This window comes from Drosophila mojavensis, unplaced genomic scaffold (assembly GCF_018153725.1).
Source record: "Drosophila mojavensis isolate 15081-1352.22 unplaced genomic scaffold, ASM1815372v1 contig_80, whole genome shotgun sequence".
NCBI lineage: Eukaryota > Metazoa > Arthropoda > Insecta > Diptera > Drosophilidae > Drosophila > Drosophila mojavensis.
The window spans coordinates 2,081,457-2,107,345 of NW_025318906.1; the positions used below are offsets into that span (position 1 = coordinate 2,081,457).

Consider the following 25,889-nt stretch of genomic DNA (forward strand, 5'->3'; position numbering starts at 1 on the left):
ACATGTCCAACACCAAACGCTTGTGCTGCGGCTTAGTCCAATAAGCGAGACATGCTGCGACTGCAGACAATTTTCGGGCGGCTTAGTGAGCTTAAAAGCTGCGTGACGACGAAGACGACGTCGACGACGACAGTGACGCCAGCAATAACGACGGCGACGACGAAAGCATTGTGTGTTGCTGTTTGTCTCTCTGGGTGACCTACACTGGCTTCCCCTGCGGCAGCACACAATCACACACATGCATACATATGTGAACATGTATGTACATACATATATGCATGTATGTATGTACGATAACTGCATATAAAAAGCACATATGTATGTTTGTATATATGTGTGTATATATGTAACGCATTTTTCGGTTGAAAACTGGATGGTCGCTGAGCGAAAGGCAAAGGCTGTGCGCACCATTCGCCAATGATTATTCGCTGGCATTAGACGACGCGCATATTCCAACAGCTGGAACGGAACGAAACGAACAGTTAGCCAGGCAGTTAGCCAGCCCAACTGGCAATTGTTTTGTGGGGTCAGTCAATAAAATCATTCCCAACAAGGCAAAACGGTAAAAGTTCAGCGGAAAGATTTTCAAAAATATAACAAATTTATATAAATATATAATATAAAACAAAGAAGTGTCATAAAAAAATATAAAAAGAAAACTTTAGCTGCGTTTATGCGAAAATCCCTAATCGTGATAAATAGTTAAATTATGAATTATGAGAAAATTAAATATATTTATGTAATTTACGGGACTGTTACGAAAATGAAACAAATGAAAGCTGGAATGCTGTTTAACTACGAAAAGCATTTTTATCACGATTAAGGAATTTCACCTAAATGTATAAATTCATTAAAAACTAACAATAAATTATAATAACTGTAAGTATAATTGTGTTATACCAAGTATATAACAGTGTATTATCAAGAATTTGTAATGCAATTTTAGCTAAGCTGAATGTTATACAGCAGTAGAGCAGAGGAAAAACAATTGAAGGCTAGGCTTATATATTTAGTTATACATGTGAGTATAACAGTTTAGATTTCTTCAAACTAATTTTCAGCTATACTCGACTCAATTCGAGTGTGAAATAAGCTGAAGGTTAAGCTCAGACATCTTCTGTTAATCAATGCTATGATAATTCATTTGGCATTTCCCTTTTTATACAACAAAATTTCCCATTATCAAATGAACACAATATTGAAACTTGTACTTGGAATTTGAACCGAAAATGAGCTTCCCAACAGCCCGTCTAATTAATCACTTGTGCACATTTCAAGGTTTTCCAGTTGTTAACTATATAGTAGTAGTATACATCTATACAGATATGTACATATGTATGTAAATATTATATATATTTACCTATACTACAGTCAAGCTATAAATTAGAATTTTAAAGTTCAACAGCGCAAAGCTGCGGCTTCATTGTAAACCCAGTCCCAAACTTCCCCAACTACAAATTACAAGCACACATTTTACTATATATATGTATGTATGTATACATACATATATACATATATATATTAACACACACATTCGAGCAGAACTAGAGAAGCTCAATTAAAACGAACGGACGTGCACGAAAACATGTTTTCAGTTGCTGCTTTTTATCAAAGTGCCCTCTCTTATTACACCTTGTCAGCTATATAAAGGGGGTATGAGTCTTATGTGAAAAACTAGTTAAATGGTAGAAACAAGTACTAGAGCTTACCTAGCTAATAAGCTTTTAATTAGAGTCCATTAAAAAAAATAACATATGTGTATATATTTGAAAGGTTACACTCCATAAAACTAATGGCAAAAGGGCATAGCTAAAAAGTTTTTGAATCACCAATAAACCCTATTACAGGGTAGCACGTAGTCGGCTACACAAGCCATACACTTCAGCTGGCTGATTCCAGATATGACAGTTATCATTGGGGGAAAACTCACTGGGCAGCTGTATACTACTACTACTACATATATACGTATGTATATACGTACATTAATGCATGCGTACATATGCATATGTACATATCACATCGGATGAATACCATTAGCTTATGCACTGACAGCTGATGTGACCACTCGAGTTGACAAGTAAAAAGGTTTTACAAACGAAAAAAACAAAACTTTCTAAAAAGACCAGCTGTTTTATACGATTTTATAGTTAGAAACAGGAAATATTAGAATATATTACATATGTATATGTGTGTACATACATACATACATATGTAGGTCAAGTAGAGTCAGAGATAAACAAAAGCCTGACATAATTTTTGTCACTAAGAGAGCCACAGAGAGAGAGAGGAAGACGGGGTGGAAAGGACGCAATTAGGCGCATAGCTATCTATGGCGTGCATATAATTCACATAATTGCTAAAGCTACAACTTTTATAGCCAAACTTACCATAATAAATCAATTGCTTTTTATTCCTCAAAAATTCCCATTCGAATGAATGCCTTAAGTCCTAACTGCATTTCATACGCTGTATTTGCGTAGAGAGCTTTCAAACGGTGCATTACAAAAATTAACACGCACATCATAAACGGTTGTTAGATAAGAGCGAATGAAAGGGGCGTGGAGGAGCAATTGGAGAGAGGAGGCGAGGGCAACGCAGCACTAAGTGTAGAGTTGTAAGTGAAAAAAATATAGCTGTGGATACGAACAAATTCGAGATCGTGCTTGCAACGCATTAACTTTTAACCGAAAAAAAAACACGCACAATCGCACACACATCTATATTCACAGATTTCTTTGTCTTTGCATTTGGTCAGCTTGTGGTTATATGTAAACTAAATGGAATCACATGCAATACACGTTTCGCTCGTAAAGGCGGCAAAAGACTAAAAGAATGAACGAATGCCAAAAAAGGGAAGGGGGAGAGAGAAGCAGAAAAACGCATGCAGAGCTATAAAGCATGCACATAGGCGTCGTAGAAAGGGCAGGGGTGGAGCAAAGGAGAGTTAAGTAGGGGTCAGCTTTCTTATTTTAACGAGCGTGCGTGGCTTTTAATTTTTGAACATAAAACGTAAAACGCAATAAAAATCAAGAGAAACAACAACAACAACATGAATAATAATATTAATAATAATGGCAGCTGTGGCGTCATCGCCAAAAATTTTATGTTGCGTCTCTTGGAACTGGTTTGATTTGATTTCGCTTTAGCTTTGATGTCGTCATCACTCAACAAAACGCAGGGAAGAAGAAGAACAATGAAATTAGTCATTTGATGCAATTTCCGCCCACTTGATGTTAGCAGCAGTAGCAGCTGCTATTGCAGCTGCTGACAAGTGCAACCAACAACACCAAGAGCAACGTAGGCGAAGTTAATAAGCAGCAGAGAGGGGTGGCCATGCAGTGAGAAAGAGAACGAGAAGACCAAAGCAGGTTGTAGAAGAAATAAAAAGAAAAACGCGCGCGCATTTGCACCAATAACCCAGTTTCTGTTTCTAGTTTGCACTTAGCGGGCATACAAAAGCTCTGCTTCTGTGTGAGTGTGTGTGTATGTGAATAACATGTGCAATGTGGTAGGCACAAGAACTCAACACGAAACTAAGAAGAAGCAGAGAGAATAGCAATGCAGCGAAAAAGCAAAGCTGTTATTGCTGCCTTTCGTTGAGTTGGCTGTTGTAAATAACAAGTTTTCTAGTAGTTGTGCAAAGTGATGACACACTTTTTACAAACACACACACAAACGCTGATTGGCAACTATATATATATACATGTATGTACGTGTTCAAATATATGTATATACATACATACATATGTATGTAAGTGCGCTGAGTGCTTCCTGCGGTCAGCCATTAAACTAATCAGAGCCACTCGCTGGCACACTTTCTACCACACACAGCTGCACGTTTTCTAATTAGATTTGGTTTTCATCAAGTTGTTTTTTTTTTTTTTTGCATACGCCCACTCTGCGTTTTATCTTTGCAATTTATCTAAGCATAAAAAGTCTGCATATACTTCTTTTCTTTTTCATTTCATGACTCTCTACTTTGATACAAATCTTTTCATTGCGTTTCAATGGAAAACGTCAAAGACGGAAAATTTTTGTTAACTAAGTGGCGCGTCAAAACTACAAAGCTACAAAGCCGTAGCAGCAGCAACACAAAAAACATAAAAAAAAGAGCAACAGCAACAACCACAAATTGAATGTGTGTCAACGACAAAACTACACCAATACACACGCACACATACAGCATACATACACATTCTCTCTTATGTACGATTGTAAAGAGCTTTCACGAAGCTTGAAGCGCTGCTCTCCCATATCCACATATATATGTAAACATGTATATATGTATTACCATACTCAGACACAGTGTAATACATACATAGCTTATATTTACTGTACTTACGCGCGGGCTTATATAAAACTGGTTTGTCGCCGTGTTGCTGTCGCTGGCGTCGCCGTCGATTCATTCGTGCGTTGAACGTTGGACCGTGCGGTTCGTAGTACGCTTGCAGCGCCTTAACCAAAAAATATAAAACCAAGTGTAAAAGAATAAAACCAAAAAGGAGAGCACTAACACAACAGAACAAAAAAAAAAAAAAAAAAAAAACTACTCAAAAGAATCTGTTGTTGCTAACGTCAAAAATAGTCGAATAGTGGCGCGGCGGTTGGTGGTGGCTTTGTTGGTGGTGGTTTTTTTTCTAAGGAACTTTGCCTCAACAGACTTTCATGTACATGTGTATGCATATGTGTGTGTGTATGTACGATTTACACCATGTGTATCATGTGAGCAATAAGAACTGAAAAGAAAAAAGAATGAAAAAATAAAACGTGTTCATAAAATTTAAACTTTGTCAAAAAAAAAAAAAAAAAAAAAAAAAAACAACCGCGCATTACGTAAACTCGCGCGCATTTTCTAGAAAAAGATAATAAAATAAATATCAGACGTAGAAAAATGGAAGAGAAAAGAGAGGTGCCGAAAAAACTGCAGCAAAAAGAACCAGGAACTTGAATGACACATTTTTGAATCGACTCGATGACAATTACGCAACTTGCAAATGGCGCAGAGTAAAGGGGAGAAAAAACAGCAAAACGGGGATTGCCATCTCGCTCTAGTGCCAGCAGCGTTTGCTCGTTGATTAAACACATTTCGACATGGTTTGAATGGCCTTTGCATGTGCTTTTTATTATCGGATGACGGCAAGTCTAAAAAATATGTACATGTGTGAGTGTCTCTCTGTGTGCGTGTGTGTATATATTTGTGTATGTATGTACTTGATTACATATTTCTTCACCTAAATTCGAAAGAGAAAAAGCTCCGGGCAACGTCATAATTTATAAAACCACACATACATACACTTAACCACACAAACATAACACACCACACACATCTATACGCGAATTCTAACGAAGCGCTTTCGGTTCGTTAAGTTGGCTTTTCGTCGAGTTTCGCTCGTGTGCGCGCCGCTGATTTCGGCAGTTGCTTTGTGTTCGCTCGCGCCATTTGCAGCTGCACAGCGAACAAAGTTGGCCGCGTTTTTGGTATCGGCTTCCAACAGCGCCTAGCTACACAAGGGGCGAGCGTTACAAAAATCTAATGGAATTTTTTTTTTTGTATTCCACTCGCCTAACGTTGCTCTCTTTCTCGATGATTCGTGTATATTTGGTTTACAAGTTTCCCATACAATTACCTCTGCCTGCTTCTTCTATAGTTGGGAAGCTGTGAGCGGTTTATTATTTGTATTTATATATGTATTTTTTTTATATCAACAACGTACTGCAACCTATGTGGGAGCGAGACGGGGACTCACTGTGATTTTTATATAGTCAGTCTTTTTCTCTCTCCTATACAAATTGCGGGCGTATCAACATGTTAAATCTCGAAACTTGGAATTGTGTTAAAAAGTTAATTAAGAAAAAGTGTGATACTAGTAATTAAAAAAACTATCTTAAGTTGGAATATGTTTGTAAACTTTTTTTGTCGCTCACTCCAAATTAATATAATAATAAAAAATAAATGCTATTGAAATATTTTCTTTTATTACACACACGCATTTTATCATTCCACCAAAAAGCACACGTACACACACAGGCGCTCAGCCAAACGCATGCATCTTTCTAGCTCTGTCGCACACATACACTTTTATCAAATGTGTGTACGCTTTTTCCACGAACAAGAAAGCGAGAGAGGCAAGCGCTGAAACCGTTACGACGCGACGGCTATGAACAGAACAAACGGTCGCAGTCTGTTTCTGCTGTTGCTGCTTGGTGTTGTATTTTCTTGTTGCTAAGTCTGCCAATGAAACACACATACGCGCACGCATATGTTTCTGTATGTGTGTTTGTGTGTGTGACGCATAAAAACTGTACAATGGGCAGAAATAGGAAATAATAATTTTTTCCTAGTTTCAAAGAGAGCAACAAATAGTAGGCAGTAGACTATGTGTGTGTGAGCAAGAGTGTAAGAGAGGAGGGTGAGCGTGTGTGCAGCTATGTCTGTATGAGTATTTTATCGTTGACGAAAGTTGATTAAGAAATCAATTGGAGAAAGCTTTTTTTTTATGTCTTTGAGGGAAGTTGATTTTAACACCTGGCACATTGTCCAATTAGCCAAATGCTGCTAAAACCAATTCGAATTAGAAATGGAAACACAATCTTGGCGATCTTTCAATTTAAAATAAACAAGTTTTACAACACACACACACACACGCTCGCAGCCAAGGGCTCGTGGACAGGTGCGATGTGCAAACAGGGAAAAATTTTGTGTCTGTTTTCTCATTGATCATGTGGCCGCTATAATAAGGAATATAATATATATACTTATATATATTAATCGTCTATTCCCAGCAATTGTTCAAATGACTAAGAAACTGCATTTGAATAGCTTTTCATTGTTGTTGGTGGTGATGCAATTTTCCTGTTTGCGAATTATTTATAAATTATATAAAAGTGCTTTGTTTAGATTTTGCTTTGTGCTTTTACCTGTCAGTAAGTCAAAAGGGGACACGGCCTGATCATTAAATAAAGTATTCAAATGGAACCGATTTGCACGATATGCTGTGGGAGAGATAGAGGGGGAATATGTGAGAGAGAGAGAGAGAGAGAGATGTAGACTATGTAAAAAAGTTGTGGGCTATTCAGATTAGCATGATGCCTTGTCTAGCGGTTCATTAAAAATTTAATAAACCTAAGTAGAAGATACGTATATGACAAACGTCTCAAAGCAGTGTTGTAAAATAAGAAAATTTGATTCAAAGGGTTAAAAGAATCAGGCGACATGTAAAACTAAGTAGGAATGATTCCCCATATCAATCGGTTAGGTGTATAACAAATATGTCAATCTTCAGCAACAGTGTTCTGAAACTTTAACAGTGTAAACAAAAAATGCAAACTGCATTCTGTTAGTGTTGTTAAATTGTATAGAAATAGGAATCTCTGGATAGAGAAACCTATTGATTTGACTTCTGGGAAGCGCATATGCTATTGTAAAACGTAAACTGAATCGAATGTAAGTATTGCATGTGTTGGTAAACCACAAAAAAAGGTAATTCAAAGCCATTTTGTTTATATGAAAATTAAGTGAATTCATGGAATATAACATTATCAACTGGAAAGATCAAGTTTTATGCATTTTAAACAATTAATTCATGGTAAAAAAAATATTAGTAATTGTAAAAATGTTACAAACAATTAATTCATGGGAATTGCTATGAAATGCAGTCAGATAAATTTAATTGACTCATAGTTGTATATAGAGAGCATGTGCAAGTGTGTGAGCTATACGATATGTTAGATATAGACTTGCATTTAATTTGAATTATTATACAAGCTTTGCAGTTGAGAGAAGAGCGAACAAGTTGCCTTCACATCACGTACATCGTTTGTATGTATAAATTTTGCATTGAAACTTGAAGTTTAATGAATTGTTCAGAGATTAACGGGCATAAGGCCTTCAAATAATAATATAGAAATATATATGTGTATAGGTATGTGTGTGTATAAAAACCCACACACATACAGGGGGCCCTGACTAACAGCGACAAGCAAGCCAAACAGTTTCTCAGACCCAGGCTGCTGACCTTGGCGGAGGCAACTTTAGTTAGACGACGGCAACGACTCTGAATACAAACGGACAGACAGACAGATCTGTCTATATGCATAGCTACACACTCACACACACTTACACACGCACACACTCATGTATAGCACATATATAGAGACATTCAGTTACTCATTAGCAAAACGCGTTCGACTCCAAAGTACGTTCTGCAAGTAAATATTCAACCTATTGGCTAACAGATGACGCCATTTTGTAGCTGTAGCTGCAGAAAAAAAAAATGTATCTGTGCCAGGTAAATATGTCTCAGAGAATGTATCTGTGACAAGTAAATATGTTTCACCGAATGTATGTATATGTGCCATGCAAATATGTCTCAGCGAATGGATCTATATGGCTCTATCAGAATTACCAAAGTATCTAAGACTTTGATCAGCTGTATCTGCGTGTGAAAAACTATTTCGCAATGTATCTATAACTATACCTATGACTCTAAATTAACTATATAAAGATGTACCTCGTATTCTAACTGCAAATAAATATATCCCTTATATCCCTTAATAAGATTGTATGTGTAAAACGTAAGTATTATTATATCTTTAACTAACAATTAATACCTAGAAATTTTATGGAAGCATGTAAGTGATTATAATTGAAGAAACATCTACAAGTGTATCTCAAACAGAGAATCTTTCTATAACTCTATTTCTGTATCTGAAAATGTTCTTATAACTTCATGTATTTGTCGCTGAAGCTGGATCTGATGGAATGCATATCAATTTGTATCTTTATGTGGTTTGCATCTATAAACGTATATAGATTTGTATCTTTAGCTTTATCTTTTATCTGTGTCTGTATCTGCATCAATCGACAGCTGCAAGTATCTGTAGGATTTTGGATAAGCATCTGCAAACATATATGCATCTATATGTATCTTAACCTATAATGGATATATCTATCACACCAAGCGAACCCCAAAGCATCTTATACTTGTATCTATGTGTATCGAGATCTGTAGTTACAAATGTTATCAGTTATATATATACCTTAATAGAGATATGCCAATGTATCTGTACGTAACTCTCTCAGTATCTGTATATGGCTGTCTGTGTGTGTACAGATAATATTTGCCATGCCTCTGTATATGTAACTGTATATGTGTCTATATCTAAGATTACTATCTCTATCTCTATCTGTATCTCACGATCTTCCAGCTAACATGCACACATTCTTATCGAAATTCCAATCAGACACTTAATACCATCCAGCTCTCTCGCTCTCATTCAAATTGCTCCACTCGTTGCCAGCTGTAATTATAATCCTGCTCTCAGAGCTCAGTTTTCTGTTGGCTTTAAGCTGAAGCCGCAAGCAAAAGCTGCGTATGCTTTGTAGCTTTAGCATTAGCTGTTGCTCTGGCTGTATCTGTATCTTGTAGTTTCTCTATTCCATACAAACGCTCACATTTTGGCATTTAATAAGAAGTTGGCCTTGAAGCGACGAGCTCAGTGAGTGAGTGCGAGTGCGAACGCGTGTGTGTGTGTGTGTGTGTGTGTGTGAGTGTGAGAGAGGTTTCAAGTGCCTTCTGTGCCGACTGTGGGATCATTTGTATATGCACATAGAACGTGTAGAGTAAACATACATAAATATATGGCTAGCAGCGTCTAGACTTTGATAAATGGGATTAGATGCCCGCAACTGTAGGAGTCTAGCAACCAGTTGAAGCTTAGCCAAATATTTTCAAAATGTGGCTCTGGTCAGAAAACAGATTGTGGAATCCATTTGGATGGCATTTGGTTGAACTAAGTGAGCTTAGCAAAGTCTTTTATAACACTGGTCAAAACTTGTAGAAGTTTTAGTAATTCAAAAGATTTTGACATCAATTTTGAATGCGATAAATTAGATTAGACTAAGCAAAAGTATTTACAGCTTTAGTTAATTATATAATCTTATTTGATTCAATTTAATTCTTTTGTCTTTTGTAGTGTAGGAAAGTCAACACTACGTAACCTGATTCAACCCTGAAATTCTAACTTATATTTCGCTTAAACTCTAATTTCTTTAGCTCTATCACACACAGAGTACTTCAGACCTTACCAACACTACTACTATTAGTTATTACAGCAATTTGATATTCATTTTACTATACCTATATATCAATTCACATCTAAATTTAAGAGCTTGAACATCCCTTAGATCATTCCCATTTCCCACACGCATAATATCAGAAACAGTTGAAATGTTTTATTCTACAGCGGAATGCATACTTTTAGGCTTACAGGCTCGAGGAAAACTGTCAACTACATATATTTTATATAGTCAGTATTTAACGGCCCCAGATCTCAACGACATCCTTGATGCCGTAGCCACGCTCCGAAGTAAACTGAATGGTAGCGCCCTTCGAGCCGGGTCCGCCAGAAACAAGCACAGCCGTAGCTCCGTGGCTCTTCTTCTTGTCGGTCACCTTAATGGCCGTAATAGTCAAGGCATCCAAATTATCCTAGACACAACGTGGAGAACATCTTATATAGATATATATGAACTTGAGGTCGTCTCACTACGTACTTTCTGCTTGAACACATATTTCTTAGTCTGCACCAGACCCACAAAGAAGGCCTTCGACACCGTATCCTTGGCCAGATGATAATCGTTGGGTCCTATTTCGCCCCAGAGATAATCGTTGCCAGCATGAACCGTGGCGAGGCCCACAGCGCAAAGCAAGAGGCCAACTAGCGTTATGGAATGGAAGCCCATCTTTCTAGCAATTGGAGAAGTATTGGGTGGAATGAGTAGACGGCGATTCGCTTTGGCTCTTTTATTGCAAAAACAAGGGAATCAGAAGACAATTTGCTATCGCTTTGATTACCAACTCAAGTGCTTAAGGTAGAGACCCCACGAAAGCCAATTAGGGGACCGAAAGCAATTGCGTAAAACGAAATAAATTTGTTTTTATCTATTATCAATATATCGAGACCATATGTTCAACTGATATCGTTTAAGCTTTGCAGTCATTTGTGTAAGTTGTTTTTGCTACTGTTAATAGCTCTTACCCCCTAGCTATAGATAGTTGTACAAATTAATTAAGTACCGCTGGCTTACCTCAGCATGCTCCCCCAGTGTCTCTTTATAGTACTAGGTCTATTATCTAGCTACTGTGGTAGCTGTAGAACACTTTAAATTGAGTTTAAATTTAGACCTATCAAAATTCCTTATCAAAAATGTTTACGAATTCCAAAACTGTACAGACTGACAATGGGGCCCGTGAGCAACATAGGAGCGGTATTCAGCCTGAGCTCAGTTGAGTGGATCGAAAAGGAATAGATGGATAGTAAACTGAAACTGTAAATAAAGTGAGTAAAGAGGGCATCAGGGAATGATGGGAGTATAAATTTGAGCTTCTAGCTCTAAAGCGTCTTCCGATTTTCGATTCTTTCTATTTCATACGGGCCAACCATATTTTTTATTTCTAAATTTCAACAGCAATAATATTCAATATATATCAGAGCTCGTATACGATCTATTGATAAGATCTATTATATATTCAATAGTGTTGCAAAACGAAAGAGTGAATTAAATTGACCTTCATTAAAAAGTTTCCTCAATAAAATTGGATTCCTGATTTATAGTGTTGTACAACGAAATGGGAATCAGAAGCCGAATGCAATGTAAAAGCTACGCTAAAAATGGGGTTAGACCTTCTCTTAGCTTGGGCAACAAGTTAAACAGAATCATTTGTTGCTGCAGCTGCAGCTGAACCAGGAAAATATGTTTTGTATAAAGTTTAGAAAATTCAAATGGAAATGTTTTTGTTTTACTCATTGTAGACACGCGAGGGTATAAAGTTTTATGCGAGTGTTGCGCCAGTTTTTGAAGCCATTTGTCGAATTGCCAGGCGTCATGCGAAATACGAATATGCGACATGCGACATGCGACATGCGACAGAGAACATGCGACGGGCGAGCTGCATGCGAGATTTATGGCGCCAAAGTGAAGGAGAATCCAATTCCTAGCCAAGAGCTCAAATGTTTTTGAGAACTATATGAATATGTATATGCGAGGGTGGCTACAAAGGTTTGTGAATATGTAAATATATATTTATTTAAATGATATAATCTCTTAAGCAGTAAAAGAAGTGTAATATAGGTTTCCTATTTTTCCTTGTCTCGAACTATGTATGATGTGAACCAGTTACATATATGTATACCGTCGTCTTATAGGGTACTAAATCTTGGAGGGCCATTTAAGAAGCTCGTCTATGCAGTATCGGGAATTACTAGTTATATATATTATATATATATAGTGTAGTCTAGCGTATTAGTATTAGTTTCTTTACACTTTTGTGTTATATTCTCCATAAACTGCCCAACGGCTTGGTTAGCCCTCGCAATATATGTACATAGTTTGGTATGTGACTATATATTGCTAAGCACTAGCTGAATTGCTGGCGTGACTTGGCGTCTTCACTGTTTGCGTGCTCACGATTTGCAACTGCAAACTTAGATGTATAAAGATATATGGAGAGATATATAGAGACTATATACAGACTACTATGTACATATATAAACGAATATGTATGTGTAATAAAGTGGGCGAGTCCTTAGACAATAAAAGCTGTAACTACAGCAAACAGAGCTGAAATGTAAAGCATATACTTGTACACATACATATATATAGTGTATATATATATTTTATGGTATATATATATATATATATATATATATATATATATGGAAGCCACTGCTAATTGCTATTAATCAGTCGTAGGCTGACGTCAGTTGACAGCCTCATTCAATCAGCAATTATGTCGTGCACTATTGACCGCAACAGCAGTAAAAGCCGTTGAGGCTGTGGCAGCTATAGAAGCAGCAGTAGTTAGTGTATTGTATATACATATGTACATATATTTATGTATATGTATGTATGCCTATTCGATTTCTGTGTAAGATCTGCCACAGACAAAGCCGCAACCACATGACAGCTGCTCAAAACGCAGCCACTTCAATTAGAAGCCACAGCAACCGCATGCAAGCCAAGTCGAAGTTTGAATGCTCTACAGGGGTCTTAGGAGATATAAATAGAAATATGAAATATATATGTATGTTCAAGCAACCGTCGTTATACCCGAAAGACGTAATAACCGTATAAGTTTACTCATTATAAGTGTGTCTGGGGACCGCTATAAACGGAGTCGTTATAACCGGATTCTACTGTATTTATATATATTTTTAAGATGGATTAAGGATGAAATCCGTTTAGGACAAAACCAAAATATTATTTTTTTCCATCTAAAGCTATTTATCTACAGTTATATTTAAGACTTCTGCAATATTGTTGTACTGGAGAAGAGTAGAGTAGAGTAGTACGATTATACGACGATATTATTACAGAGTACTATATCACATTTATCTTAATTTGCAGAACAATATATTGTTTTAGGCAATCCTTTCTAACATTTTAACGAAAGCTGTATAGAAATTACCATGTACCCTAGGTATATAGCGATTCACTCAGACCGTACCATATTCACATTCCACTGAGCATTCAGAGTACATCAAATACATAATTAGATATATAGATCGAAGATGAGATTTAGTTTAATTATATAAAATGAAAGACAGATAGCAAGTGTTCCATAATTATTAGTAAAATAAATGACATATAGTATATTTATATGGATATAGAGTTCGATAACTAATTAACAATGCGTGACACATCTATTCTCATATTCATAGAATTCTCTGTTAGAGCAGAGAAACTAGACTCTAACAATAATACGCCAGCTCAATGCTATGCAGTCATTTGTAAAGCGATTCAACAAAAATTTAAAACAATTTAGCTTATGTCACATTACGTTCAGAGAGTGAGAGAGAGAGAGAGAGAGGGGGGAGGAAAAGAGAGACAAAGAGAGACCGTGAGAGAGAGAGCGAGAGAGCAAGAGGTGCAGGGAGGTTGACAGCACAAAGTGCCGCGCAGTCAAACAAAAAATTGTATTGTGTCATGCTTGATCTCTGTACTATCCAAACACATATATCTATATCTATGCATATACATATATACATATGCATATATGTATATAGATATACATATCTGTATAGCACGTCTATGGCCCTGTACGCTATTTATACATGCACATATTTGTTTAGCTCAATAGTTTTAATTATAATTAACGCCGCATTGCAAATTAAAATTGCGCTCAACTCAACTTTTATTTATTTTTTTTTTCAATCTAATTGTCCGCTGTAAAATGCTAACAAGGACGTTGTCGGGGCTGGAAAAGGGAATTCAATTATATATATATATATATATATATACATGTATCTCTCTCTCTCTTTCTCTATATTCATATATGACAACCTGTTCATTACAACTAATAATATGATGTTCTATGATCTATGTAAGTATAGCTCTTAACTCTGGATTTTTACCTGATGTTCTCTAAGCTGGTTTTACTCGATTGAAATGTGAAATGCGAACAAAGCTCATTGAGTGGAATCATCAGAGTATTTCTCACTAGCTATTTAAGCTGTAGAAAGCTATACCTTAACCTTCATCTTCCACATATCCGAAATACATTATATATTGTATCAATAGATCCTGCTAATTCACCCATTGATAACAGATTTCTTGTAGCCTGAATTCTTATTAGCGCACTTGAAGAGCGAATAGAAAGTGCCTTTACTATATTTGTTATAGGAAATACCTTGGGCAAAACTCTGTACCCCAGCTTATCTTCAATTCTAGAATGTACTCTATTCTCTTTATGCTTTAGTTTCGGTTATCAATTGGAAATTTGTATTCTTATCTCTTAGCAAGGGAATGCCCTCAATATTCTTGATTTTCATTGATTAGCTATATTTTTTATTCAACTTTATTTACTATATTTATTCATGAACTTTACTTCTTCTGTTTGTGGAAGGTACGCCCTTATCGCTCTTTCATTACCTTTAACTACAAATACCTAAATTCCAAGCAATTCTCTAGCCTCTATTAGCTGCAACAAAGGAATATCACTTATGCATTCTATTTGACGCATAATAATTTTACATGCATATATAGCATTAAAAACTTTATTATCAGACATTAATGCATATGCTTTTCTTTCCTTACTTAGCCCCTTTTTACATAAGCCAAAGATAACGTGACATATTGAAAATTGAGCGAGAATTTCTACATAGAGCAATTTATCGAATGCGGCACGTACTTGTTCGCGCTGCTGCTGTTGTTGTTGCTGTTGGTATTCTCGCTTATCGCAATGGACATTAGCATGAGGCTTGTCAGTATTAGTTTAAAGAACTCGTTGCCCTCGACGCTCTCGACTTCCCCTACGACCCCTCCATAGATATATGTGGGTCAGGCCAGAGCGGAATGTCACCAGAAATGATGTGGCAACTGGCGATAAAGATAAAATGCAGACATGAACCGGAAGGGATACAGAGAGGGAGATGGGAATAAGAAGCGACACACATAGTGGGAAAGAGAGAGAGAGAGAGAGAGTGGAGAGATAGGAATAGTCAAAGTAGTGGGAGAATTCTCATAGAAGAGTTCAAGTAGAAGAGAGAGAGGAAGAGGGACAGAGAGATAGAGAGAGAGAGAGAGAGAGAGAGAGAGAGCGAGATAGAGAGGGAGTGAAGTATTTAGAAACAGATAGCAAAAGTGGGTTACAGGAGAAGAACATAGGGGGAAAAATTTGAAGTAGGAAGACATTTGTGTGGATGTAATAGGAAGACAGGGGGATAAAGACTGAGACTGGGAAGAGAAGAATATTATATTTAGAATAGGAGGGATAGACAGAAAATAAAGAGTGGAAGGAGAATTTGTAATTAAGAAAAGGATATAGAAGAAGAAGAATATAGAGAGGCTTATGAGAGAGAGAAAGAGAGAGAGTGAGAGAGAGGAAGTGAGAGAGAGAGAGACAGAGAAGGAGACACTAATAGGGTCGATGATAGCTAAAGTAAATGTAGAGGGAGTAAGCAGAAGAAAGAGATAGAAGTGCGCGATATATAAGGGTTACGCACGGAAAGCTGGGGTAGTGAAAAAGCTCAGGCAAAAGGCGGAATAAGGGAGAGCAAGATAGGAATTGGAGTAAAATGTTCTGTTGCGCATCCCAAGCGGATTTATGACACCAGCCGAAAACCAAAAATAAAGTGCTGCAAAACTGAGTGAGTTTTAATAATTGATCAAGCAGAGCCATAAAGAGAAGTATGGGCGGTATACTACCCAAAGGAAACAAGAGGAAGGGTCAGAGGTCAGGATGGTGGCGTGCTAAACTGGCATCAGGTAACTTCAGCAACAGCAGCAGCAGCGGCAGCAGCAGCAGCGCCAAAGGAAGCGTGTGAAATCCCATTTGGCTAATGGCCAACAACGTTGGCGCTGAGCGAGAGTCGCAAAACAGGAAAATCAACCTGTTTTATCCGAAAGCCTAAAGCGCCCAACCCGGTCGGTAGGGTAAAAGCTGGTTACGCTTTTCACGATTCGCCTCACACGTTTCACGTTTCGCATTTTCCGCGGCCCACTCAAAATTGGGGGCACAAGTACGAATGTCTCTGCGTCAAATATATGTATATGTGTGTATGTATGTATGTATGTATGTATAAAATGAAGTCGGAAAACTGGTTTCATGCCTTGTCGGGCCTGGCTTGGCCTGGCCTGCTGTTTTCCACATGACACGTTGGCCTGCTTTTCCTGTTTTCTTTTTTTCGCGAGGCGCCAGCTGCAGGATCATCAGCAGCAGACGAAACAGCAGCAGTGACTGTGGCAGCGGCAGCGGCAGAGCCAGAGCCAGAGGCAGAGGCAGAGGCAGAGGCAGAGGCAGGAGCACATTACACAACACAATCATTTCCAGGCCCTGCTTCCAGCTGCGGGGGTGGTTGCTGCAACAGGGTGTGTCAGGCATGGCCGCCGACGCCAACAGATGTAAGAAGCAGACCGTAGCTTGAAGTGCTTTAACTGGGAATGCTCGACTAGCTAGATGCCCTGTAACTAATTAAAACTCTTGGATCTAGAAGAGCTTATTACATTACTATATTAAAGAGTGTGTGACTATAAGATACCTTAGAAGACAGTAGAGTCTAAACCTGCCTTGGCAAATCAGAGACTAGCAGATACCCTGTATACATCAAAATGTTAGGCCGCATGGAAGAAGAAAGCCTAAAATAGTTCTAAAATGCACGACTACAGATACTCCTTGCGCTGCCTTAGCAGCTAGTTCAAGTGTGAGGAGTGTACGGCAAGCTAATACCCTGTAGGCAAACGAAAATCCAAAAACATGTATAATAGGATAAGGTACAAGACTCTGAGTAAACGCAGATTTACTGCTCGGGTTTGGCTATAAAACTCACGAAACTTGTTCTAGTTAAAACTTTTCATCTATTAGATACCCTGTAGGCAATAAGTCTACATACACTCTACAAAGTCAATAAGTGAGTACATGACATTGTTGAAAACTTACCCTGCCGGCAGAATAGACCAATTTATGTTTTACCTATGATATCCCAACTAGAAGCTCCAGTTGAGTCGCTACCAATCGAGGACTATTACATATCCTATAGTCAAATATACCCTGTACTTTCTTGTGCTGAACAAGAAAAATACGATTTACAGTTTGAGATGATCAATCAGATGTAATGCTGTAAGTTCAGAGGTTTCGGCTTTGATCCTAAGGGTAATAATTTTTGAAATTGTTCAAAAACAGCTTAGATGTATTTATAGAAGGAAAACATAGGCACATCTGTATCTGTTTCTGCTTTTTGTATAAGCTTACTCTTGGCAATTTTCAAGGGGTATAGAGTATGAAAAGAAAAACCATGTGAAAGCATTCAAAAACATTTTCAACGCCTCGAGGGTTGGCGTCGAGTTGCGTGTGTGCGTGGGTATTGCTGTGTGTGCGTATGTGTATGTGTGTGGATGTATGGGCGTATGGGTGTGTGGGTGTGTGCGTGAGTTAGTTCGTTTATTTGTTTGTTGTCATAAAAGTCAAACAGAATGGCGACTGGGTGGTTGGGCGGTTGGGTGGTTGGGTGGCTCTGTGGCCTGGTGGTTGAGTGGTTGCGCTGGCCTCGCCTGTTTATTTTGGGGGTAGCTACAGCAGCTACAAAAAGTATTTCCAGGCGATGATATCAGCGAAAATGAAGCAGCTCGCCTGCATATTGGCCATCAAGGATGTGCGACTGATATCGTGTCCTTATGCAAAATCAATAGGTCGCCCGCGCAGCTGGCTGCCACAGCAATGAAGTCACATATTTTGCATTTGCCATAAAAGCTCAAAATCAATAAGCCAACATTTTTGATTGCGTATACGCAGCGTGGTACTGCCTGAGAGAGCTGGGGGAATTCATTAAAAATGTATGCAGCAGGACAACTGCTGCAGGTTGACGCTGACGTTGCTGTTGATGTTGCGCATTGACAGCATCTGTCAAAATATTCAAATGTCAACAGAAATTTTGATTTAAAATCAATTGTCAATCAAAAAAGTTGCAGGAGAAAGAGTGAAAAATTGTGAAAAAAAATCTAGAGAGAGAAGCAAACAGAACACTTAAAGGAAACTATAAATACCTCTGTTATTTTGGATTAAGAAACTCATTTAACATACAAAAATCTTTCGAAATCTATTATAGAAATGATTTGATATTATGGAATGATCTATATAAAGTGAGTTACTTTACTCACGCGAAGATACCCCACTCCCTTATCGATCTTTAAATAAATCCCATGCTTAACTTAATTACAATATCTCACATCAAATTCATTTCGCTTTGTTGGCGATGCATGCATAAATTCCTCCACCCAATTGAAATGCGCAGTAATCAGCATAAATCAGAAATGTAAGTATGCAAAATTGTTCGTACGCAAAGAATATTGAAAAGGGCAACAAAAGCATAGTGACCCACATATCAAAAAGAAATAAACCTATCTATATACATATATGCACATACACATGTAGAGAGAGTGTATGTATCCATGTAAAAAGTCGAGAAATGTTTGCTCGTGTCACTACATTTAAAATTCCAATTGCCTGCTCGCATATTCGCAGATGATGTTCGAAACTCTTCCTCTTTTCCTCATCTATATGTATATTTGGTGACTTTTCAGGTTTATCGTCTTTTTTTATCTCTCTCTCTCTCTCTTTCTCTCTCGATTTTCAGTAAAGTTCAAGAAACTTCAGATTTATGCCACGACATGCGCCTCAATGAACATTGTGGGAAAAAATGCGTTTGCCAACGGAAATTCACAATTCAAATAGTCAATTTCTGCATTGCATTGAATACAGAGCTTACTGATGCGAAATAGTTTTGATTAAATTTGAATTGTATTTTTAAATTGGGTTATACTTAGAATTATATATACATGTATCTCTTGATATAGAAACCTAGAGCAAGCTAACATTTATTGTTTTCCCTTATAGAAGCAACGTTTATTAAATAAAACCTCTCTACGCAATTCTCATGTATGAAAATTAGGTTCAAGAGCTCTAATACAAGCCTCAAATACCTATAGATCAAGCAAATGATCCTTGTAGTGTTGATAAAATTCAACAAATCTTTTACCAACGCCTTTCTATGCACTTCTCATGAATGAACATAAGTTTTCAAAGTCTTTTGTGAAATCTTAATACGTATAAGCTCATAATCAGAAATGGTAGGCAACTAGAAATAGCATGGGTTAACTCATTAGCTTATATATAAACGTATTATTACAGTGAATATGAATATGGTAAACACCTGCATGGTAAGCAAGTGATTCATTAGGTAGGCAAGTGTTCAATCCTTCTGCGTGGAGCCTAATTAAGTGATTTATTATGTGGAAACAGGCATCAAAACAAACGCCTAATTAGTTAGGCAAACATATTATTAGCCGTATGACAATAGCTCATAATTATTTCGACAGCTATATAAATAGGGAAATCCTTTGGGTGACAGCAATTAGTAGAGCACAATGTATCCAAAGTATTTGAGCAAAGATTATCCGCTGGAGAAGCATTTGTTCTTTGTCACCAGATATTCATTTGGTTTGCTTGGCTTGCACTTCGAGCGCTTGCCCAGCATTTGGTCCACATGCTGGCTTATCTTTAATTTCGTGAATTTGCTGCATTGCTGCCAGGCGGAGTTTAGCTTCGGCTGGAGTTACATACACACCAGTCCACTGGATGCCATGGATGCCTTTTGTCCGCTCGCCTGCAGCCTGACCACGCTCTACAAAATGGCCTGCATGTGGGCGAGTCGTGTGGAGGTGGCATCGCTCATTCAGCGTATAAGACAACTGACAGAGCAGCAGACGGAAGGCAAGAGAACCGACCTGAAGAGCGAGTACTACAGGCTGGCCACCTTGCTATGCATGCTCATCTTTACGCTTGGCTCTATAAATACGGCGGCATTTGTCCTGAGATCCTTCTGGGAGATGTGGATGCATCGTCACCTGCCCTTCAAATACGATATGCCCTTTCGCATGATGTAGGTGTATCTGTATCTGTATCTGTATCTGTATCTGTATCTGTATCTGTATCTGTATCTGTATCTGTATCTGTATCTGTATCTGTATCTGTATCTGTATCTGTATCTGTATCTGTATCTGTATCTGTATCTGTATCTGTATCTGTATCTGTATCTGTATCTGTATCTGTATCTGTATCTGTATCTGTATCTGTATCTGTATCTGTATCTTTGTATCTCTGTATCTTTCATCTCTCTCTTGCTTTCTTCTTCCTCCTAGCTTTCCAGCTATATTTCATCGCATGCCCCTCTATCCTCTCGCCTATCTCTATTCCACCTGGAGCGGACAGGTAACGGTCTACGCTTTTATAGCCACCGATGGCTTCTTCTTTAGCTTCACACTCTACATGACGTTCCTTCTAAAAGCATTACGAATGGATCTGCAGCGCATTCTCCAAGCTGTTAAAAGTAAGTATCTTTAGAGAGTCTCTTCCGCTAAGCCTGCTTTGCATCCTTTAGAGCCCACGCCTCTCGAGTGCGAAATTTGTTGCGAACAATTGCGAATTATCATCGATCGTCACAACGATATCGTTGGCATTGTTCAACGTTTCTCTGTGATTATGGCTGCGCCAACTTTTGCACAATTTCTATCCGCCAGCTTGGTGATAGCTACGAGTGTTATCGATATACTATTGGTGAGCATACGATTATCTATACTATATACCTAATTTGGGTAGATTCTATAGGAACGATTTATATTGCAAGAAGTCTAGGGTTAGGTCTTATCCTTATCTAACGTAATGCGTATTTATGATTAGAACAATATCTGAGATTTAGGTTATTAGCTGTTTCCATAGATCTATAAAAAATTGTCTTCAGTTTCGGCTAGTCCTCTCTTCCGAACCGGAGATTGAAGGATTTACCTAGACTTCCGCAGAATTTCATGGGGCTTTACATTTCCTCTATTATATGATCCGGGTTTTGGGCTTTGAGTTTTATTTATAATATTATGTTTTCCAATTTTTCAGTTTTCGGGTCTGAACATCATACGCTATGTGGTCTATGCTAGCACAGTTAGCGCCTGTTTGTTACTCTACTGCTATGGAGGCACCGAGATGTCTCTGGCTGTGAGTTCGCATATAGAATATTATTATATACACATACATACATATATAACATATCTTCTAGAGTATGGATCTGGGTGAAGCTGCCTACAATAGCCACTGGTATATGTGGAATCGTGAGGTGCGGCAGCGTATCTTTCTGCTCATCATGCGTGCCCAGCGACCCATCACAGTCCGGGTGCCCTTCTTTGTACCATCTCTGCCCGTCTTTACATCGGTGTGTATATGTGTGTGGGTTATTGCATTGTTTGTTTCGCTCTGCTTTCTCTGTTGCAGGTCATCAAGTTTACGGGCTCCATTGTGGCGCTGGCCAAGACAATACTTTAGTGGACACAAAGCAATTGAAATTTTTCGTGTTACAAAGGAAAAATTGCCAATGGGGTGTAGTTATACATATATATTGATGTCTATGTATATACATGCATATATTGATATATATGTGTGGCTATATCTTACCCTCAAAGTATGCAGCAGTCTCTCCTTAGCTGCTAGTACTTGTGTAAAACATATAGAAAATATATACGATATGTGTGGAAAAGGTATTGGGAATTGTACGTTTTAAGTGAATAATACCACAGTCATGATCCTATGAAAGAACAACATTTGATTGATATTAAAATGTTGCATATATATAATATATAATATCGTATCGAAGGATCATCTGAACACGATCACAAATAATGAATTTTTGAAGAGGTTTAAGGATTGGAAAAACACGATATGTGGATTATTTTGAGAAGGATCAATATAGATATTCATGAATAAGTGAATGGCATTCTTACATTATTCTATATCCCCCAATATTGCAAGCCCTGTGATATCATATCACCTGGCCAATTGTAACCTAGTCTCTCCTTTGAAGTTAAGTTCTTGTCATACAAGCCATGCTCAAGCTCTATAGGATAGATTTGCTCAGTGAAAGGAAATGAGTAGGTGTTCATCTAAACAGACTGGGCAGCTGGTTTGATTAAAGTCCCAGCAGGTGGGCGAGTTCGTAATTTGCATTTGTCCAGCTCATATCAAGGGAAATTTGCATATGGTTATTCGACGACAACAACAACAACAACAACAACGACAGCAGCGACAGCAACTGCAGGTGACGTCAAAAGGCGTCACTAACGAGGACAAAGCTGAGCGCTCCATGTGAGCAGCTTGATTAAAAGCAAAAAGTCAAAGGCTGCTCATATAACAACAAAATCAATGGGACGGCATTTTATTCAATAGCCATACGGAGCGTATACGTAACGTGCTGTACAATGGGTAACCAAAGCAACTGAATGCTGCACCGATCTAACAGAGAGTGAGAGAGAGAGAGAGAGGGAGAGAGAGTGAGGGTCCCAGCTCTTTGAACACGTGCATCAGCTTTAAGTTCAGATAATTCCTTGACCATAAATTAAATGTGATTTTAAACAATTTTGATTACTTGAATATGTAGCTGCTGATTAGATTTACGTGTTTTAGATTAGGGAAAAGAAAAAACCCGAAGAGTGGTCAGTCAGCTCCAGTTTATATGAACCTCTTTTAGTGCACTTACGTTAGCTGATCTGGACGGATCGAAGTGGAATTCGCTATATATATATAGATAGATATATAGAGATAAAGTCAGCTATGGGCCAGTTTTATGGTTTATTTCGACTGCTGTTGGTCAGCTTTTTTGTGCTGACTGTAGCCAAAGCGGAAAAGGGTATGTAAATAGAGTATATTTATATATAAAGAGAATAGAATAAATATCTCTAGCTTCAAGGATAGAATAGATATGATCATCGAGGTTCGATAATGAGACAGGCAGGACTAGCTCAACTTAGCTAGTTCTCCTGAACATATATATAGAGCTGTGCTTCCACATCAACGCTTCCCAAAGAAAAATTATTAAAAACTAAATTTTGCATGAAAATAACCTTATATATTCGATATGTTTTGGTATATTTCTTGATCGAAAACCTGGTTGTAAATCCATTATATTTTATTGCGTCTTGGCAGTTGTGTGGCATATACTGTATATACTTTATGGGGTCTGCCACGCTTATAGCTAGCTGTTTAATAGATTTTAATAACACTCATAATTCCCATTTTCAATTGGCTTTTTTTAGGTGAAAGTCAATAATAGTGAGTAAGGAAAATTTGACAAGAACTAATTATATGGGCAAGGACGATCTTCATACATCCAAAATTCACATGCCTAGCAATTGAACGCAATTAGTTTAAGTTTCTCGATGAATTCAGCTAATCATATATATATTTATATAGTGCCACATATTATAAATATTGACTAGTCCCATTCGCAGATCAATGTTCACTTTATAATGTCATATACCAATAGCTCGCTAATCTGCTACTTCCACAAGCTTCTATCAAATCAAATGCTTTGATTATAGATCGTCGCTCGTAGATAACTAGAAATCCCTAGTATTTTGAAGACTAGACTTCCATGAAATAGAATTTAAGTATATAAATATCAGCACCTGCGATAAGCAGCAATGAATTAGAGATTAGTTAAAAGTCAACTGTAAATTTCCAGACCGTCAGCATGGACGAACCCTGTCAAGGCCCACGCCAGCCGTTAGATTTGAGAAGGAAACGCTAAGCAGCTACTGGCGCGAGGATGCGCAGAAGATACTGGCCGACAAGCTGGATGCACTGGCTCAGCTGAAGAAGCAAGGTGCCAAGAATGTGATCTTGTTTCTGGGCGATGGCATGTCGATTCATACGATAACTGCGACCAGGAATCTGCTGGGGGACAGCTCCGAGAAGGTGTACTTTGAGAAGTTTCCCTACACGGGTCTATCGAAGACCTACTGTGTGAATCGCCAGGTCGCTGACTCCGCCTGCACCTCCACAGCTTATCTGGGCGGTGTGAAGGGCAACTATGGTACGATTGGTGTGAATGCGAACGTGCCGCGTTACGATTGCAATGCCGCCTATGTGGAGCAGAATCAGGTGGATAGCATCGCCAAGTGGGCGCAGGATGCGGGCAAGGATGCGGGCATTGTGACAAGTGCCAGAGTCACGCATGCCTCACCAGCTGGCGCCTATGCGCACATCTCCGATCGCAACTGGGAGAACGATGCAGAGGTTAGGGCTCAAGGTTGCGATCCAGAGGTCAGCATAGACATAGCTCGTCAGCTAGTCGAATGGGAGGTGGGCAAGAAATTGAAGGTGATTCTCGGTGGCGGCAGACAGATGTTCCTGAACGAGACCGTGCGTGATGAGGTGGGTCATCCGGGCTATCGCCAGGACGGGCGCAATTTGATCAAGGACTGGCTAGCCGATAAGCAGGCACAGAATGCCTCGGCGAGCTATGTGTGGAGCCGCAAAGGTCTAACCGAAGTGGACTTGGATAATACGGACTATCTGCTGGGTCTCTTTGCCAATGGACATTTGCCATATGACGGCGATCGTGAGCGCAGCCCTAAGAATAGCCATTTAGCTGATCCATCGCTAACCGAACTGACGGAGGCCGCTTTGAAGGTTCTACGGAAGAATGAGAAAGGATATTTCCTGTTTGTGGAAGGCGCACGCATCGACATGGCCCATCATTCGAACTATGCACGTCGCTCGCTGGAGGACACCGCCGAGTTCGCTCGCGCCATACAGAAAGCACGTGAAATGACCGACGTGGAAGATACCCTAATTGTCGTGACGTCCGATCATTCGCACGTGATGACCATCAATGGTTATCCGGTAAGCTAGAAAACCCATCCGATTGTCATCCATTACTAATTTCTTAATCTGATTGCCTTCCTCTTCTAGCTACGCGAACAGGAGATAACTGGCTTGGCTAATAGCTTAGCCGACGATGAGAGACCCTATAATATACTCTCCTATGCCAATGGACCCGGCTATGCGGGCACATACACTAAGGCAGACGGTCGCAAGCCCATTAGCCAAAAGCACACCGAAAATCCGATGTTTGTGAATCCGGCAATGGTGCCGCTCAGTGCCGACACCCATGGTGGGGATGATGTTGCTGTTTTCGCTTCGGGTCCTTTCGCCCAGTATTTTAGCGGCAATTACGAGCAGACCAATATTCCTGCTATGATGGCCAGAGCTGCTGCCATCGGTCCTTTTGCCAATGTCCAGCCTTAGATGCGGTCTCTCTCACTCTCTCTCGATATATTTCTGTTCTGTGCTTTTCGTTGCTATTTTGTCAATTCGAGTTGCCAAATGCAATTAAAATGTTAGCGCAATAGCTAAATGTACTGGTCATGACAGTTTTAGGAATACTCTTACATGGGGTATTTCGCTATACGGGTCATTATGTAACAGTTAAATGTTTCTAATCTTATTAAAAATATGGAAACTACTTTTTTCGGGTTTTTTGTTTATTTAGTTATTCTACAATAGCTTCAA

At 38.6% G+C, this 25,889-nt stretch overlaps 3 protein-coding genes across 4 annotated transcripts; 2 read left to right on the plus strand and 1 right to left on the minus strand.

Moving 5' to 3' along the window:
* Positions 1–300: 300 nt before the first annotated feature.
* On the plus strand, positions 301–22,995 carry LOC6578440 (odorant receptor 45b). Of its 2 annotated transcripts, none has more exons than XM_032729827.2 (6): positions 301–7,444; positions 20,696–20,883; positions 20,935–21,110; positions 21,444–21,542; positions 21,604–21,756; positions 21,816–22,995. In XM_032729827.2, the coding sequence occupies exons 2-6, from the start codon at positions 20,718–20,720 to the stop codon at positions 21,864–21,866; spliced, it is 645 nt and encodes a 214-aa protein (XP_032585718.1). In that variant the 5' UTR covers positions 301–7,444; positions 20,696–20,717; the 3' UTR covers positions 21,867–22,995. The 2 variants fall into 2 exon arrangements, with proteins under 2 accessions (XP_032585718.1, XP_002004351.1); XM_002004315.4 differs by lacking the exon at positions 301–7,444 and adding an exon at positions 19,120–20,436.
* On the minus strand, positions 10,215–10,763 carry LOC6578439. Its single transcript, XM_002004314.3, has 2 exons — positions 10,556–10,763; positions 10,215–10,490 (listed from the first exon to the last, which is right to left on the minus strand). The coding sequence occupies exons 1-2, from the start codon at positions 10,742–10,744 to the stop codon at positions 10,317–10,319; spliced, it is 363 nt and encodes a 120-aa protein (XP_002004350.1). The 5' UTR covers positions 10,745–10,763; the 3' UTR covers positions 10,215–10,316.
* A 67-nt stretch (positions 22,996–23,062) lies between the features above and the next one.
* On the plus strand, positions 23,063–25,842 carry LOC6578441 (membrane-bound alkaline phosphatase). The gene is made up of 3 exons (XM_002004316.4): positions 23,063–23,223; positions 24,058–25,220; positions 25,290–25,842. Exons 1-3 carry the CDS (start codon positions 23,148–23,150, stop codon positions 25,623–25,625), a joined length of 1,575 nt encoding a protein of 524 aa, XP_002004352.1. The 5' UTR covers positions 23,063–23,147; the 3' UTR covers positions 25,626–25,842.
* Positions 25,843–25,889: the final 47 nt, after the last annotated feature.